Source organism: Dama dama, chromosome 25 (assembly GCF_033118175.1).
Source record: "Dama dama isolate Ldn47 chromosome 25, ASM3311817v1, whole genome shotgun sequence".
Lineage (NCBI taxonomy): Eukaryota > Metazoa > Chordata > Mammalia > Artiodactyla > Cervidae > Dama > Dama dama.
The window spans coordinates 28454877-28471537 of NC_083705.1; the positions used below are offsets into that span (position 1 = coordinate 28454877).

General features: G+C 38.8%; 1 protein-coding gene across 2 annotated transcripts in view; it reads right to left on the bottom strand.

Moving 5' to 3' along the window:
• RAB3C (RAB3C, member RAS oncogene family) overlaps window positions 1–16661 on the bottom strand; it is a 290840-nt gene that overhangs the window by 28805 nt on the left and 245374 nt on the right. For both annotated transcript variants that reach the window (XM_061129756.1, XM_061129755.1), the window contains exon 4: window positions 8796–8920. In XM_061129756.1, the coding sequence (XP_060985739.1) occupies window positions 8796–8920 (125 nt within the window). The remainder of the gene's footprint in view (window positions 1–8795; window positions 8921–16661) is intronic.

Below are 16661 nucleotides of genomic sequence, written 5' to 3' on the forward strand. Positions count from 1 at the left end.
ATAGTCTTTTTCCTGTAGTTGACATTTAATCTTACCACATTGTGATCGGAAAAGTTGTTTGAAATTATTACAATTTTTTTGAATCAACCAAGGCTAGATTTGTGGCCGAGGATGTGATCTATCCTGGAGATGGTTCTGTGTGCACTTGAGAAAAAGGTGGAATTCATTGTTTTTGGGAGAAATGCCCAATAGATATCAATTAGGTCTAACTGGTATATTGTATCATTTAAAGTTTGTGTTTCCTTGCTAATTTTCTGTTTAGTTGATCTATCCATAGGTGTGAATGGGGTATTAAAGTCTCCCACTATTACTGTGTTACTGTTAATTTCCCCTTTCATACTTGTTAGCATTTGCCTTACATATTGCGGTGCTCCTATGTCGGGTGCATATATATTTATAATTGTTATTTCTTCTTCTTGGATTGATCTTGGATCATTATGTAATGTCCTTCTTTGTCTCTCTTCACGGCCTTTATTTCAAAGTCTATTTTATATGATATGAGTATTGCTACTCCTGCTTTCTTTTGGTCTCCATTTGCATGAAATATCTTTTTCCAGCCCTTCAGTTTCAGTCTGTATGTGTCCCTTGGTTTGAGTTGGGTCTCTTGTAGACAGCATATATAGGGGTCTTGTTTTTGTATCCATTCAGCTAGTCTTTGTCTTTTGGTTGGGGCATTCAACCCATTTACATTTAAGGTAATTATTGATAAGTATGATCCCACTGCAATTTACTTTGTTGTTTTGGTTTCAAGTTGATAAACCTTTTCTGTATTTTCTGTCTAGAGAAGATCCTTTAGCATTTGTTGAAGATCTGGTTTGCATCCACCCTAGTTTTAACATGTCTCTTAAAGTGATATCAAGTCATATGGAGCCTCATAGCCAACATGTCCAAGCTCTTATTCTTGACAGGACAGAAATGTCCCCAAAAGAATTCAAACTCTATTAGCTGTGGTACATCTGCCTTACTTGATTTATCTAGACTTTTGGGAAAGCAACTCTATATCCTGTCTGTACCACCTCCCTCCTCCAGATACAATCAGTTCTTTTAATATATTCCTTGTTAAGTGAAGGAATCCTTTCCAATTTGTCTTTAATTTACCTTTTTCTACTTCAAGAGATTATTCCCTTGGAGAATTGCTTAACTAAGCCAGTCTTTATTGAATCAATGTTTCAGAGTTTATAGACATAAGAATGTGCCTTTTTGGGAGTCTTCATATTCCTAAAACAGAAGGAACTATTTACTTGTATTATAGATCTGCATGTCCCTTCTTCATCCTTCAAGTTATGCTCATTTTAATGTTTTCCAGCCCTGTTTAATTTGCATATTCATGATACTTTATTATATTTTTGATATGCTGACCACACATTAAGCTCCACAAGGAGGAAGATATATCATGACTCTTTGATATCATTATAGGTGTTTAATAAACATTTGAAGATGAATAATCAAAATAAAAACTAATTAGAGGTGAAAAGAAGGGGAAGCACATTTTACAGGCTGGAAAGATGGCAAAGTATGAGAATATTTTATAGTTGTTAGAGATCCTCACAGGGTCCCTGTGCTGAACAAGGGGGAAGGATGGAGAAGATGGGGGTTGGAATTTAGTAATATAGGCACATGATATCATGACAATTATTTGAATGGAGAGTAATAGGATATATATATATATATATATATATATATTATTTCCTTTAGGAAGAAGTATGAATGTAAATTAAAAACACAAAATTGTATCCTTACAAATTAGTTATTTAAAAAATCACTTCTCTCCAAAAGCAATTAGTTTGTTTGCAGTTTTTGTTTCTCTGACTACATTTTTTAGAAGACCTCAGAGTTTCTGCACTTTCTGCCCATTCAGAACTTGTAAAAATGTGTCAAGTATTCTTCTAAAATTTCAAGGCAATAAAAATCCATTCTCCTCCCAAAATTTCTTTGTTCTCACTCCCAGTTATATCTGGTCCCATCACTTCATGGCAAATAGATGGGGAAACAATGGAAATAGTGAGCAACTTTATTTTGGGGGGCTCCAAAATCACTGCAGGTAGTTACTGAAGCCATGAAATTAAAAGATGCTTGGTCCTTGGAAGAAAAACTATGACCAACCTAGATCACATATTAAAAAGCAGAGACATTACTTTACCAACAAGGTCAATGCCTTTGAACTGTGGTGTTGGAGAAGACTCTTGAGAGTCCCTTGGGGCTGCAAGGAGATCCAACCAGTCCATCCTAAAGGAAATCTGTCCTGAGTATTCATTGGAAGAACTAATGCTGAAGCTGACACTCCAATACTTTCACCACCTGATGTGAAGAACTGACTCCTTGGAAAAGATCCTGATGCTGGGAAAGATTGAAGGTGGGAGGAGAAGGGAACAGCAGAGGATGAGATGGTTGGATGGCAACACCAAACTGATGGACATGAGTTTGAGTAAACTCCAGGAGATGGTGATAGACAGGGAAGCCTGGCATCCTGCAGTCCATGGGGTCACAAAGAGTCAGACACGACTGAGTGACTGAACTGATACAGATATCCTTAATTATTTCTCCTATCCTTTCTAATTCAACATTTTTACACTTAAATTATGAGATTGTATATGTTAATATATAGAGATTATTGCTTTACTGTAAATTTGTATTTGGATAAAAATAAAAATCTAAAACATTCCTATATACTGTTATAGATACATGCACCTATAGGAGATGTCAAAAACACATATGGGAAGAATGATACTAGCTATAGGATAATATTCAGCTCTGGGGCAATTCCGTGCATTCTTCAGACATTCCCAGCCATTTAAGCCAGTGTTCTAAAAATTTAGGGTCATAGAAAAGTCAGAAGGGTGTGTTTTAAACATGAAGATTCCTAGGCTTCAGAAACTTTGATGCAGCATACCTGGGTTACAGTTGACAAATATGCACTTGAAAAAGAATCCCACAGGATGCAGTTGCAAGTGATACAGAGGACCATCCTAAACTGGAAGTACTGAACATGTGAAGCTGGCAGGTAGGTAGAGGAGATGGAAGCTCAGGTGAAAGGGTCAGGGCTAAGGCAGGATTGGCTGTCGTTAGTTTATAGACAGAGTTCACGCCTCGGAAGTGGTTGGGAGTATCTAAGGGAGGGTGCAGAGAGAAGAGTGGTGGTCCAAGGATAGAAAGACAAAGTGCAAGAGAGAGAAAGAGAAGAAATCTCCCAAGGAACAGCCAAGATACGGCCGGAGAGAGAGCACCATGATATTGAAGTGAAGATGGCAGAGTTCAACAAGGAGGGCATGCCCAGCAGGCCAAATGAAACAAAACCGGGAAAGGGAAGACCTAAAAAATGTTCATTGTCTGTATAGTCTAACTGAGGCACTACAATGGTTGTTCTTGAAAGGTAGTGTTATCAGTGTATTTCTAGGCATCTGATGTATTGTAAATATTTGGTAAACTGAACTGAATAATCAAGGGAGGCTGCCATATGAGTATTTTAAAGACCTCAACTATAGCTCAGTTCCATTAAGTAACTTCATTAGGAGAAACAAATGTTATATGGATGTAACCATCCACAATGGAGAGTTAATTGTAACTAGGTCAATAAAACTCTTGTTTTTGTTTTGTTTTGAGCCATCTGCTAAGATGTGGTAATGACATTTAAAAAACAGTACCCAACCTTTGTTTGTGTGTGATGCTATTATGGACAAGGTAATTTTACTAGTAATTTTACAAAATAAAGCTAAGACCTTTAAAATCTTTAAGCTGAGGTTTTTTCCCTTATAAATGATCTTTCAAGCTCATTTATAGAAGTGTATGTAGTCATGAGAAGGAAAAAACCACATTAAAGAAGGTAAATGACTCTAGAAATGCCCAAGTGCTGGTTGCTAAGACAACTGCTGGGGTTTATTGAATACAGAGCAAAAAAATCAATCAGAAATCACTGGAAGGCCTTGCACGGGTACGTAAAACATTTCTGCCTCATAATTGCAGGAAACTTCCTACATCTGTGTACCACATGAAAAGGGTTTCTGTTTGTGTCAGTCGGTGGAATTCCAAGGAAAGTCACCTTCTTGATGTGTTCTCACCATTTTAATTCCCTTCCATAACATGACCTTCTCAACACTCAAGTAATTTATTATTATTACAGTGGTTAAAAAAAAAAAATATAGCCCGTTACCTGCCTCTTTTGTACCCATGTCACTTAATTCTTGGCTCCCAAGAATGGCTCCCATTCTTGGTTTCTTTGAATTAAACAGTTTTCAGGTTTATATATAGAAATCATTTACATCTGTGTAGCAGTTTCTTCCCCCGATGTGGTATATGCTTGACTCATCAAGAAAACACAAGGAGGGAGAGATGGTCTTAGGGAGCTACCCTGCCAACCTCTCCCAGATTTCCTTTCTCTCTCTCTTGGGGAATCTATTATTCTCTATTCCTAGCTTCCTGAGGTACTAAGACGACTAAGAAAAGATTGCCAAGTTTTTCAGACTTTTAGTGGAAAACATTGTTAAGTTGATGGAATAGAGCAAAGCCCTATGGATGAAATAAAAGATCAAGCGTAGCCACGTGCAGCCAGACATCAGCTGTTATGACCTTCTCATGGCAGCTTCAAGAACTGAGTAGGAGGGTTCTTATGGTCATTGGGTGATAGCCTTTAGTCTAATGAGCTCACTAATCACATAAGGAAATGGTCAGCCTCTCAGACTGGACTGTGCATAGTTCATTTATGAGATGACCAAGTAACAGTAACCAAGTAACAGATGACATATTGAGATCTCTGCTTCTCTAATCTGTGCTACACACGCCCCACAGATTAATCCCAAAGTGCCTCCTTCAGAACAGGGTTTTTCAAATTTTAGTGGGTTGAGGCACATTAGTGGATCTTAGCATATATTTAGTGAGTTGAAAACTTGAAAAGAAAAATGATGAAAAATAATAGAAAAGAGGATAGCATCAGAACAAATCTCATCTAATAAGGGTAAATGTATATTGTGAAACTTCCATTTCATTCTCTTTCTATGTAGGTATGCACTGGCTTGCTAGACTGGATACATTTCATACATTTCTGGTCCTGACCAGAAAGATTAGAAAGCCAGACTCATCCCTGCTAAGAATTCCTCAGTGATCTCTCTTGTATACAAAAGAAAAGAAAAGAAACAATTCCAACTCCTTTACTCAAAGGCTGGAATTGTCCCCCAAATCCACTCTACTTCCATAACATTATGCTGGGTTCCAACTTTTTCACTCATTGTCCTCCCAGTGTTCTTCTCAGGATCCTTATTCCACTGTGCCCTTTATTCATAATGTTTCTTCTCAATGTTTCTTCTTAAAGGTTTTCATATTCTACTCTCCTTTTTGGGACCATTCAAAACTTACCTTGTCATTTAACCATACAATTGCTAGTTCCTCTCATCACTCACCTCTTCCTAGCTGTTCTGCTCATTTCCATATATTCTCTCTCTGTTCCCTCTGCATTGCTCTTTATCCATCTCCCATTCCACTTCATTCCCAAACCTCCTGGCGACAACCTGTGTCTGCCTCATTCCCTCTGTTGCTTTCCTCTTAGCATGCACCTCCAGCTTACCATATCCTCATTATCCTATTTTCTTGTTGTTTTATAATTCCTGCTCTCTTGTGTATATCTCTGGTATCCCCACTTGACTGAAAGCAACTTTAGCCTAGGAACTGTGGATCATAGTTTTTTGGTATCCCTTATAATGTCTGGCACAGTGCAGGATATATAGCACATGCTCAGTAAAAAAAGAAAAAACAAAAAACCTCGAATCAATAAATCAGTCATGGCCATTGCAGCCTCTCCTCTTACGCAGTGGCCCCTGCCATGCATAAGTCACCCCCATGACCTCCTCCACATCCCCTCCCCACCCCATGAGGTGGGCTTGTATGCTGTGGGCCAGACTCAGGAGCAGATGCCTATATGTGGTTCCCATACACACAGCTGCGCCCCAAGAGCCATGCAACTAAGAAAGAAGAGATGAAATCTTTGCTCATACCTACACAAACAATGGATTTACAGCCCAGCAACTGGCTTTGTACACTCAGCACCTGCAGAATGTCTGAATGGACAATGAATGTTCCTGCAGCTGAGACAGGTCTAGCTTCAGCAGCTGTGGACTTTGTAGGCACGTACATATTGGATGTTGGACCAGGCCAAAGTCTGAGCTGCCCCGTTAGCACCCATAGTGGGTCCAGATCTATGATTACTGCAGTCCTGGGACTGACCTCAGGGGATCTGTGCTGGTGGCTTGGTGAAAACAATGCTCAGGAAATATCCAGGTGGTTCAGTGGGTAAAGAATCCGCTTGCAGTGCAAGAGACACAGGTTTGATCCCTGGATTGGGAAGATCCCCTGGAGAAGGACGTTGCAACCCACTACAGTTATTCTTGCCTGGAGAATCCCATGGACAGAGGAGACTGGTGGGCTACAGTCAAGGGGTTGCAAAGAGTTGGACATGACTGAAGTGACTTAGCACGCACGCAAGAAACACCAGGGCAAACTGCCAGCATACAGATAGTTACGGTGGGAATGAGAGCACTGTCAGTAACAGTATAATCTGAGATCCTGCACAACAGATCAAAGGTGACACAGCAGAGCACACCTACATGTGAGTAGCTCAAGAGAAGGAGTACTCCATGGCTTCTGCCCCAGGAGGAGTGCTCCAATCTCACCTAACTCACATCACAGATCAGAAACACAGCTAAGAAACAGATCTGGGAGCTGCTACTCCAAGAACTAGGGAGTGGACCCTGCCCCTGACAGGGCAGTGACAACCACAGAACAAAAGGAAGGCCCTGCTCAATATCCAGTGCAGACTCTGGTCACCACAACATCCATCATACCTCCCATCAAGGGGATAACGGACCAGCATACACTGAAGGAAGAGGTGGCAGACATCTATACTAAAAGCTGCAAAAAAAAAAAAAAAACAACCCACACAGGCTACACAGAAATGTCCCTACATAAAAACAGCCCCCCAAGACACAATCTGAGGGTCTGCCATTTGAAAGAAGAACCCCCAGAGCATTTAACCTTGAAGACGAGCAGAGGTTGAGTGCGGGAGCTCCACAGGGCTGAGGAAAACAGAGTCCACTCTTAGAGGGTACACACAAGGTCTCATATGCACTGGGACCAGAAAAAGAAGTACATACATAGGAACCTGGGTTAGACCTACTTAGGGGTCTTGGAGGATCTCCTGGGAGGTGAGGGTCGGTTGTAGCTCACTGTGGGGGCAAGGAGACTGGTACTAGAGACCCCAGGGAATGCTGGCCAGTGTGAGCTCTCTAGGAGGTCCCAGTTTTGGCACCAAGACCCAGTCCAACCCAGCAACCTACAGCCTCCAGTGCTGGAAAGCCTCAAGCCAAACAACAAAGTAGATAGGAATATAGTGTCACCCATTAGGAGACAGGCTGCCTAAAATTGCACTGAGCTCACAGCCACCTCAAATCACACCCCCTGACACTCCCTTGCCCACCAGAGGAACAAGACCCAGCTCCACTCACCAGGGGGCAGATGCCAGTCCCTCCCACCAGGACACCTACCTCACCCCAGGACCAGCCCCTCATCCACCAGAGGCCAGACACCAGAAGCAAGAGGAATTGTGATCCTGCAGTCTGTGGAAAGGAGACCACAAACACAGAAAGACAAAATGAGAAAACAAGAGAAATGTGTGCAGATGAAGCAACAAAATTAAAACCCAAAATAACAACCAAAGGAAAAGAAGAAGATAGGCAATCTACCAGAAAAATAATTCAGAGTAATAATGGTAAATATGATTCAAAATCTCAGAAAAAGAATGGAGGCATAGACCAAGAAGACACCAGAAATGTTTTAAAAAGAGAAGATTTAAAGAACAAACAGAGGTGAACAACATAATACCTTAAAAAATACACTAGAAAGAATCAATAGAATAACTGAGGCAGAAGAACGGATAAGTGAGGTGGAAGATAGAATGTGGAAATCACTGCCACAGAACAGAATGGAGACAAAAGAATGAAAAGAAATGAGGACAGTTACAGAGACCTCTAGGGAGGGTGAGTGTGATGTGCGTGTAACTGACTCACTTTGCTATACACCTGAAACTAACACATTGTAAATCAACTATACTGCAATAAAAATTATTATTGTAAAGATCAGTCCTGATCCCCTCCTTTGTACCAAAATTCTACCCTATTGACGCCAACATTTTTTCCCTAGATAGAATCTTTTACATTTGAATTGGCTTTTCCACTTCTCAAGTTTTTTCATATCTCTCATCTCAGTTGCTTTTATCTACAAAGACTTAATAAAGTAGGCATGAGTCATGATACTCATTCTTAAAAGATGAGGAGATTGAGTCTCAAAGAGGTTTGTAACTGTAACACACATTGCCACCAGTCTACTTAGAACCAAAATCTAATGCAACCTATTCTGTGCCTATTATCCACCCTCTTCCAATGAAAACTTGAAAGCAGTAAGCACATAGAATAATAATGTGCTCTCAGTGTAAAGTGTTGTATACAGAAGAAAAGCCCCCAAGAAATAGCAAACGAGGCATATCCTGTCTGTTTTATGCAATGAGAATCGGAACACCGTGTTCTAGGTCCAAATGCTGGCTGTCTATTTTGCTTCTGTAATTGTGCTTGTATTCTAAGGATGCCACAGAAACGGCGAGAAAATCCATGTACTGCTAGTGGGTAATGTGTTGGCTTCCACTGTCGGGTTGACAATCTTTTCATTTAATTCATCTTAGCAATTAGCTGGGACTCTGTTCTGTGTTACAAGTAATTAACATGTTCTTTTTCTTGTTAATTTGATAATTTGTTTCTTACCAAGCTGTTCTCCTAAATGTTGGCCCCTCTCGGTTGAGATGACTCGCTCATCTTCCATGTCACATTTGTTCCCAACCAGGATAACCTGGGCATTATCCCATGAGTATGTTTTGATTTGAGTTGACCTAAAAAGAAAAAAGGAAAAAAAAAGGCAAAAAACTGATCAGAGGAAAGTACAACAGCATAAAATGAAGGAGAAGAAATATATCCCACAGAGAGATGATGGTAACAGCAAAAAATGAAGCCCAGATGCCTGACATTTAGAATTAATTAGTTCAGTGCAAGTCTACCCTTCAGATACTCATTTGGGATCACATGAGTCAAAAATCAGGGGAACTGTGGTGTTGTATTTAGAATTCCTCTGTATTTGATGAGATTAATATTACTGCTGCTTCTTTCTTCTCTTCTACTCCACATTCCACAGTACTTTTATAACTGGAATGAGTGGCCAGTCATCCCAGTTTGCCCAAGATGTTCCCAGTTTTAGCAGTAAAAGTCCTTTGTCTCAAGAAACCCCTTAGTTCCAAGAAACCTGAGGTGGCTGGTCACTATTTACAGTCCATCACAGGAAAACCTCATTTTACCATGTTACAATCACAACTTAAAGAGCTAAGACAATTGGGTTAGGAAACATGGGGGCAATTATAATGTTAAAAAAACAGATTATAATAATATTCTCATGCTTACATTATTCAGAGAAAAATGCCAGGTTTGTTAATATCACAATTACAATGCAATGAGCTGGTGTTTTAAGTTTCAGAATAAGCTTCCAGTACAGATCATAAGGCTCATAACCAACTTTTGATTTCAATACTTAGATGGTAATTATAATAGTTAATATTTACAGGTACTGTTTTAAACTCTTTATGTATGTATGTTAACTTAATCCTTAGAGTAACTCAAAGGAGATACCATTATGATCTCCATTTTATAGTCAAGGAAAATGAGGCATAGAGAGGTTAAAAAATTTGCTCAAGACAACTCAGCTAGTAAAGCAGTAAATCTGGAAATCAAACCAAGGCAGCATAGTTCTTAAACACATGTCAGTACTACTCATTAAAAGTTTGAGAAGTTAAGTTCTAGTGTATTTGCTGTCATTTCAGAAAAGAAGCTGAAAGGAAGCCATGTTCTTTAATCCTCCCTTTTTATTGGCCACGTTCTTACTTGATAACAATTCAAGATAGGTGGGAAAGACACATCACCCAGTGGGTGGTCAAGAGAGAAATTGAAAACCTAAAAAAATGTTGAAAGTTTAATGAAGGGATTTGTAAAGTGTCAAAAAGAGAAGCTTGGTATGTTCTTACTAGCAACTGTCAAATCCTTCAGGATTTTTAAATAGAAAATGGTGGTGAACTGTTCTCAACTTGAAGAGAGAATGAAAGCCAATAGCTTTAAACTGCAGCAGGAGAGCTTTCAATGAGATGTCATCACTATTTCTCCCTTCCAAGAAGAAAGGAGAGAGCTAAGAGGCAGACATGGTCTGATTTCAGAGTACTTCCCCAAACCAAGTACAAGTTTTCAAATAAGATTAAAATATCTGGTGAAAGATACCTCTGGTTCCATGTGAGCATCTCAAGGTGCAACATATTTTATCAGAAAAAGCCAGGGATAGGACCTTTCTAATTCTGACACCTAAGTTAGTAATATATTCCTCTAGCAACAGTGACATTCACTGGGAAAATAAAGGCAGACATTCAAAACCTAAACTTTTTCACTTACCTCATCTTAAAGTGTGGAGTATACAAAAAATGAAGAATTAAGAGTAAATTAAGGTGTAAAAAATATTTTATACCTGGACACATCTTAAACCTCAAGTGGTAACATAACTCTACAAAGAAATTTCAAAGGTTCTTTGAAAGGAACTCTAATCACATTTCCTTAGGTAATTAAAAAAGAAAAATTATCCCTTTGCTCGTATCATTCTTATTGGCCAAGGCTTGGCCTATGCCTAGAAAGGGCCTAGGTTGAGAGCCCCTCTGTTAATGGGAAAAGTTCTTATCTTGGCACACAGCTAGAAATAAAATATGCAGAATGAGGTTAAGGAAAGCAGTCTCAGGAGAATGTCCTACTTGCATAAGGGGTTGGGGCTGGTGTGTAAATGGCATGGCTTGCTGAATTTACCAAGGACAAATGCTTGCCTGAAAAAATTCAGCCCAGGATAGGGGTGCACTTTTGTGAAGGTTAAAAAAACAAAACAAAAAACACAAGCTGATTTTTACTGTTTAATCAGGTTAAAAAAACAAAACAAAAATCTTCCCTGGTGGCTCAGATGGTAAAAGTGTCCCCCTCCAATGCGGGAGACCCGGGTTTGATCCCTGGGTCGGGAAGATCCCCTGGAGAAGGAAATGGCAACCCACTCCAGTATTCTTGCCTGAAAAATCCCATGGACAGAGGAGCCTGTTGGGCTACAGTCCATGGGGTTGCAAAGAGTCGCACCTGACTGAGCAACTTCACTTTCTTTCACTTAACCAAGTTAATGGAACGCTTGCTTTTCCCATTAAATATGTCTCTCAGTTCTGCTAACATAATAACTCATGGAGGTCTTAGGATGCCATAGTGATAGATTATGCATCTATTCATACACAATATTCCCTGTTTATACTATATATATAGTATATATATGTGTGTATAATTTGGGGAGGCTATGATTACATCAAACATACCCCTTCCTGTTTGTTCTTATATAAGAAATACTTTACTGTAACCTCTGCAATGTCTTAAATTGCCAAGGAAATAATTTAAAATGAACATTTTCTATAATTACCAAGGAGTTCTACAGAACCATTATCTTAAAAGCTTAAAGAGCCATTGGAGATCATTTCTTTTTTTAATCAAGTGATAATTATGGTCTGGGCACTCTGTGCTGAGGTAAACAAAACATTAATTTGCCATCAGAGCTGGTTAATCGAGTAAGATTTGTTTTTGACTAGCTTGGACTTCCTGACAATGTGCACCATCAACAGGGTTCAGTTCAGTTCAGTTGCTCAGTGTCCGACTCTTTGCGACCGCGTGGACTGCAGCACACCAGGCCTGCCTGTCCATCACCAACTCCCGGAGCCCACCCAAATTCATGTCCATCCAGTTGGTGATGCCATCCAGCCATCTCATCCTCTGTTGTCCCCTTCTCCTCCTGCCTTCAATCTTGCCCAGCATCAGGGTCTTTTCAAATGAATCAGTTCGCCGAATGAGGTGGCCAAAGTATTGGAGTTTCAGCTTCAACATCAATTCTTCCAACGAACACCCAGGACTGATCTCCTTTAGGATGGACTGGCTGGATCTCCTTGCAGTCCAAGGGACTCTCAAGAGTCTTCTCCAACACCACAGTTCAAAAGCATCAATTCTTCAGCACTCAGCTTTCTTTAGAGTCCAACTCTCACATGCATACATGACTACTGGAAAAACCATAGCCTTGACTAGATGGACCTTTGTTGGCAAAGTAATGTCTCTGCTTTTAAATATGTTGTCTAGGTTGGTCATAACTTTCCTTCCAAGGAGTAAGCATCTTTTAATTTCATGGCTGCAGTCACCATCTGCAGTGATTTTGGAGCCCAGAAAAATAAAGTCAGCCACTGTTTCCACTGTTTCCCCATCTATTTCCCATGAAGTGATGAGACCAGATGCCATGATCTTAGTTTTCTGAATGTTGAGTTTTAAGCCAACTTTTTCACTCTCCTCTTTCACTTTCATCAAGAGGCTTTTTAGTTCTTCTTTGTTTTCTGCCATAAGGGTGCTGTCAATCTGCATATCTGAGGTTACTGATATTTCTCCCAGCAATCTTGATTCCAGCTTGTGCTTCATCCAGCCCACAGGGTTGCTTTAGGCAAAGTCCAGTCACCAGCTACAGGGGATCAGAACCATATTGACTGATTCATAAACTACCACATATCATAGAATCTAAGCAACATGGATTGTAAGATAAAAATTAATGAATGGCCCAGAACAAAAAGAAGCAGCCAATGAAATTATGATACAATGCTTTAATAATAGCCCTGCTAGACAAACTTGTCACTCACATTAGCTTCTTGTTACTTTGAAAGTTTTTCATGTATTCTGAGAGATTTAGTAAATTTTTCTATCTTTAGTTGCTTTGTTCATGATACTTTGAATATGAGAGATGACCATTCCATGACTGTCTCAATAAGAAAGGTCAACATACCCTTCTGCTCGTGGGTATCTTCCCTTAAGACCTGTAGAGCACTAGGTTGTTGCCTTACAGGAAAATATGAAATGATAGTCATTACTCCAAAATGAGTATTCACATCCCTATTATAAAACTGATACCCCTTCTTGCATACACAATAACTTTATACCCATGCCTTAATAATTCCACCACTCAGTTGACAATATACACAACCATGACCAAGTTAGCACATGTGTAGGCAGTGGAATCTATTTTTCATAAAGCATCAGCAATTATAATAAGCCATTATTTACAAGACACATCCCAATTTCAGATATGTTACAATATGAATAATTCTGCATCTTAGATTTTGTAAAACACTATTGTTTTCTTGGTATTTCTTTTATACATGAAGACCTAGGTTGAAATAAGAGCTTGTATCATTCCTTTAGCTCAGGAAAACTTGGAGATGAGAAAATATAAACCCCATGAGCTGAGAAAGCCCCAGAGCTGTATTTCATCTAGAGTATAATATTAATTAAAGTCAGAAGAATGTGGGGATGATAATCCAGTCCCCATGCTTTCCAACTCAGAATCCTAACAGTTTATTCAGTTCATTTAAAAGAAAGCACTAATACTAAGTGGGTATAGGAAAGTCACACTGCATTCTTTAGCTTCAGCATCTTCATCTATAAAACGAGGCTGCCACATTTTGCATTTAATCTCTGGGGCTGTTATAAGACAAATGTGGTTTGAGGTAGGATCATGCTCTACTTTCTAAGTCACAGACATCTTTTTACAAATATTAAACACTGTTAGTCCCAGCTTGGGCAGCCAGCTGTTTCTCTTTCTAAATCCAGCTCAACTCATCCCTTGTAATTTCTATCATCTAAATAATACTTTGTCTTTTCTTAATTGAAGAAAAGTTGTCTTGTCTTTCCTTGTCTCAAATCTCGTCTCCATTTCGTTTCTTGAGGCTGAGGTCCTAGACAAATACATTTCTAACTGGGAGTAAACGGTCTTTTTTGGTACGTTTATTAGGAGCATGACACATGTCTATTTAGTAAATTCTTCTTTCATGTGACATTTCTGTGTATCTACTTTTTCAGTCATTTACTGTATTTTGCAAAATTTCTTATTTGGGAATGGGTTTCTATCACCTCACTAGGGACTCTCTTATTTCCTTGTCTGTTAGATATTTTTAAAGAAAGTAGCTGTCACCAAATAGCATACATGTGAAAAGATGATTTATTTCTGAATCGCTGCAAAAGATCCTTTGGGGTTTACTGTTAATCTCAGCAAGATTAATGGACTCAAAAGCAATATGCTGGTCACCATGGTTACCTGACAAGTGGCAATTAACTCAGACCTTACCAGTAACCAGATGATGGTTACTAAAAAAAAAAAAAAACAATCTGTTATTTGTCTTTTAGTTAAAAACAAAAATAAAACAATAACCCCTCTCTATATATATTCTTCTTTTTATATGTTTTCTCTATAAATATATATGTAGAGAAAGGAGTTTTTTTTCATTTTGTTTTATATTATCAGGCAGAGGGAGATGAGATTTTCATATTTTACACATAAATGACTGAACACTGCACAGAATAAAATAATTTAGGAGAGCTATAAACAGAAAAACCAAATTCCTGTAATCTGTCTATTTCTTCTTCTTTGTTCTGGGTATATAAATAATTTCCTATGAGTTCAGTCTGTTTTCATAAAGAATAGACTCTTATTAGTCATAATGTTCTGAGAAACCGTCCACAGAATGTGCCTCAGTAATCCAAAAAGCAGTTATCGCGTAGGGTCTGATCTGGGATATACATGGGGAAAATGCGGTATCAGAGAGAACATGTTCAGCTCTTTCCTCACAGTGAATCTCAGCCAGATCTTAACAGCAGCCCTGTCCTTCATTCTGGAAGCTCAAAGTTCCCCTCAGCATTCATTTCCCTTATTCTCCTCAACGTTCGGGAGCCTCTGCCTTTCACATCTCAGCAGACTTCAAATTGTTATGGAATTTCCCAATCTCCTACTGCTCATCACATAGAATTGTCCCTTCTGTCACATTCCCACTAACTTAATCACTTATTTATCCAATTATTCTCAACCTTGGAGAGCTGTTAAAAATTACTTCAACCTAGAACAAAATAAATCAGAACCTTTAGGGACATTGTCATAGGCATTTAAAAAATAATCTCTCCAGGTGATTTCTGTGTATGAATGTATGGCTCTCTCTCCCATACCTGCTTTAGTTTTTAAAATAATCTGTTTCTTTACTTCCCATCTAATACCCAAAGTGTTTGCAGGTGTTTTATAGAGGTACATATAGCAATACAAGGTATACACAAAATAAATTTTAAAATGAATGAGTGGCAGTAAGGAAACAGAAACAGGAACATAATAAAACTTAATGATTTATATATGCTGTAAAAGTTAAGAGGTAGTTTAAGAAGTTAAGACATGTTTTGCATATGTACATTAACTCCTTTAATTAATGAGTTATAAAAGTAAATGCTAAAAAAGCACCTTCAAATAAATTTTCTCCAATGTTAATATTTTTATTAAAGAAATGGGTTTATAGTTTTTGATAAGATTGCTATATTCTCATTAAATATTCTAATAAGAGAAAAAGCTAAAGCAAAAAAAAAAAATTATCAGAAATCTCACTACCCCCAGATAACCACCACTAACATCTTGGTGAAATCCTAGAGTAGACTGTAGTACTGAACTCACCGAGTCATACCTCCTTCCTTGGAGGTGGGTTCTATTTCCCTGCACCTTCCTGGCTTTGGACTGGGCCAAGCACATTGCTTTGGTCAGTGAAATATGAGATTTTATGTGAGCCACTGGTGAGCAAGAGGCACAGAGGCCTTTGAGTTTCATCAGTCCTTTTGTATTCTTGCTCTTCATTGTGGCAGGAACCCTTCCCAGGAAGGGGGCTGCTCTGCCAGCCTGTCACAGGAGGGAGAAGCCTGGAGCGGCCCAGCTGAGTTCCACAGAGATCAGTGTATTTCAGCCAAACCTAGAAGAGCCCATCAATCCTTTCCAACTCCATCTTTTGCTCCCCACCTTCCTCCCAACTTTGATACAGCATTATTAATTTCTTTGGATCTTTCAAACATGCTGTAGTTTCCAACAAGTAGGAGCTATCACTATTGATGGCTCTAGGTTTTGTAAGGCCTAAAACTAATAAAAATGTGAGGGTCCAATTTAAGGGGGAAAATGCAAATGAGAAATACAGATGGTCAGAATGACCATCTTTAAAAAGTCTGTAAATAGCAAATGCTAGAGAGAGTGTGGAGAAAAGGAAAACTGTTCACATTGTTGGTGGGAATGTAAATTGACACAGCCACTATGGAGAATAGTATGGATATTCCTCAAAAAACTAAAAATAGACTTGCCATATGATCCAGCAATACCCAGATAAAACTGTTAACTCGAAAAAATACATGCATCATTATGTTCACAGCAGCACTGTTTACAATAGCCAAAACATGGAAATACCTAAATGTCCATTGTCAGATGAATGGCCATGGTACATATATACAATGGAATACTACTCAGCCATAAAAGGGACAAAACAACGCCATCTGTGGCCACATGGATGGACCTAGAGATTATCATACTAAGAGAAGCCAGAAAGAGAAAGACAGTACCTTATGATATCGTTTATATGTAGAATCTAAAATGTTACACAAATGAAATTATTTATGAAACAGAAACAGACTCACAGATATAAAGAA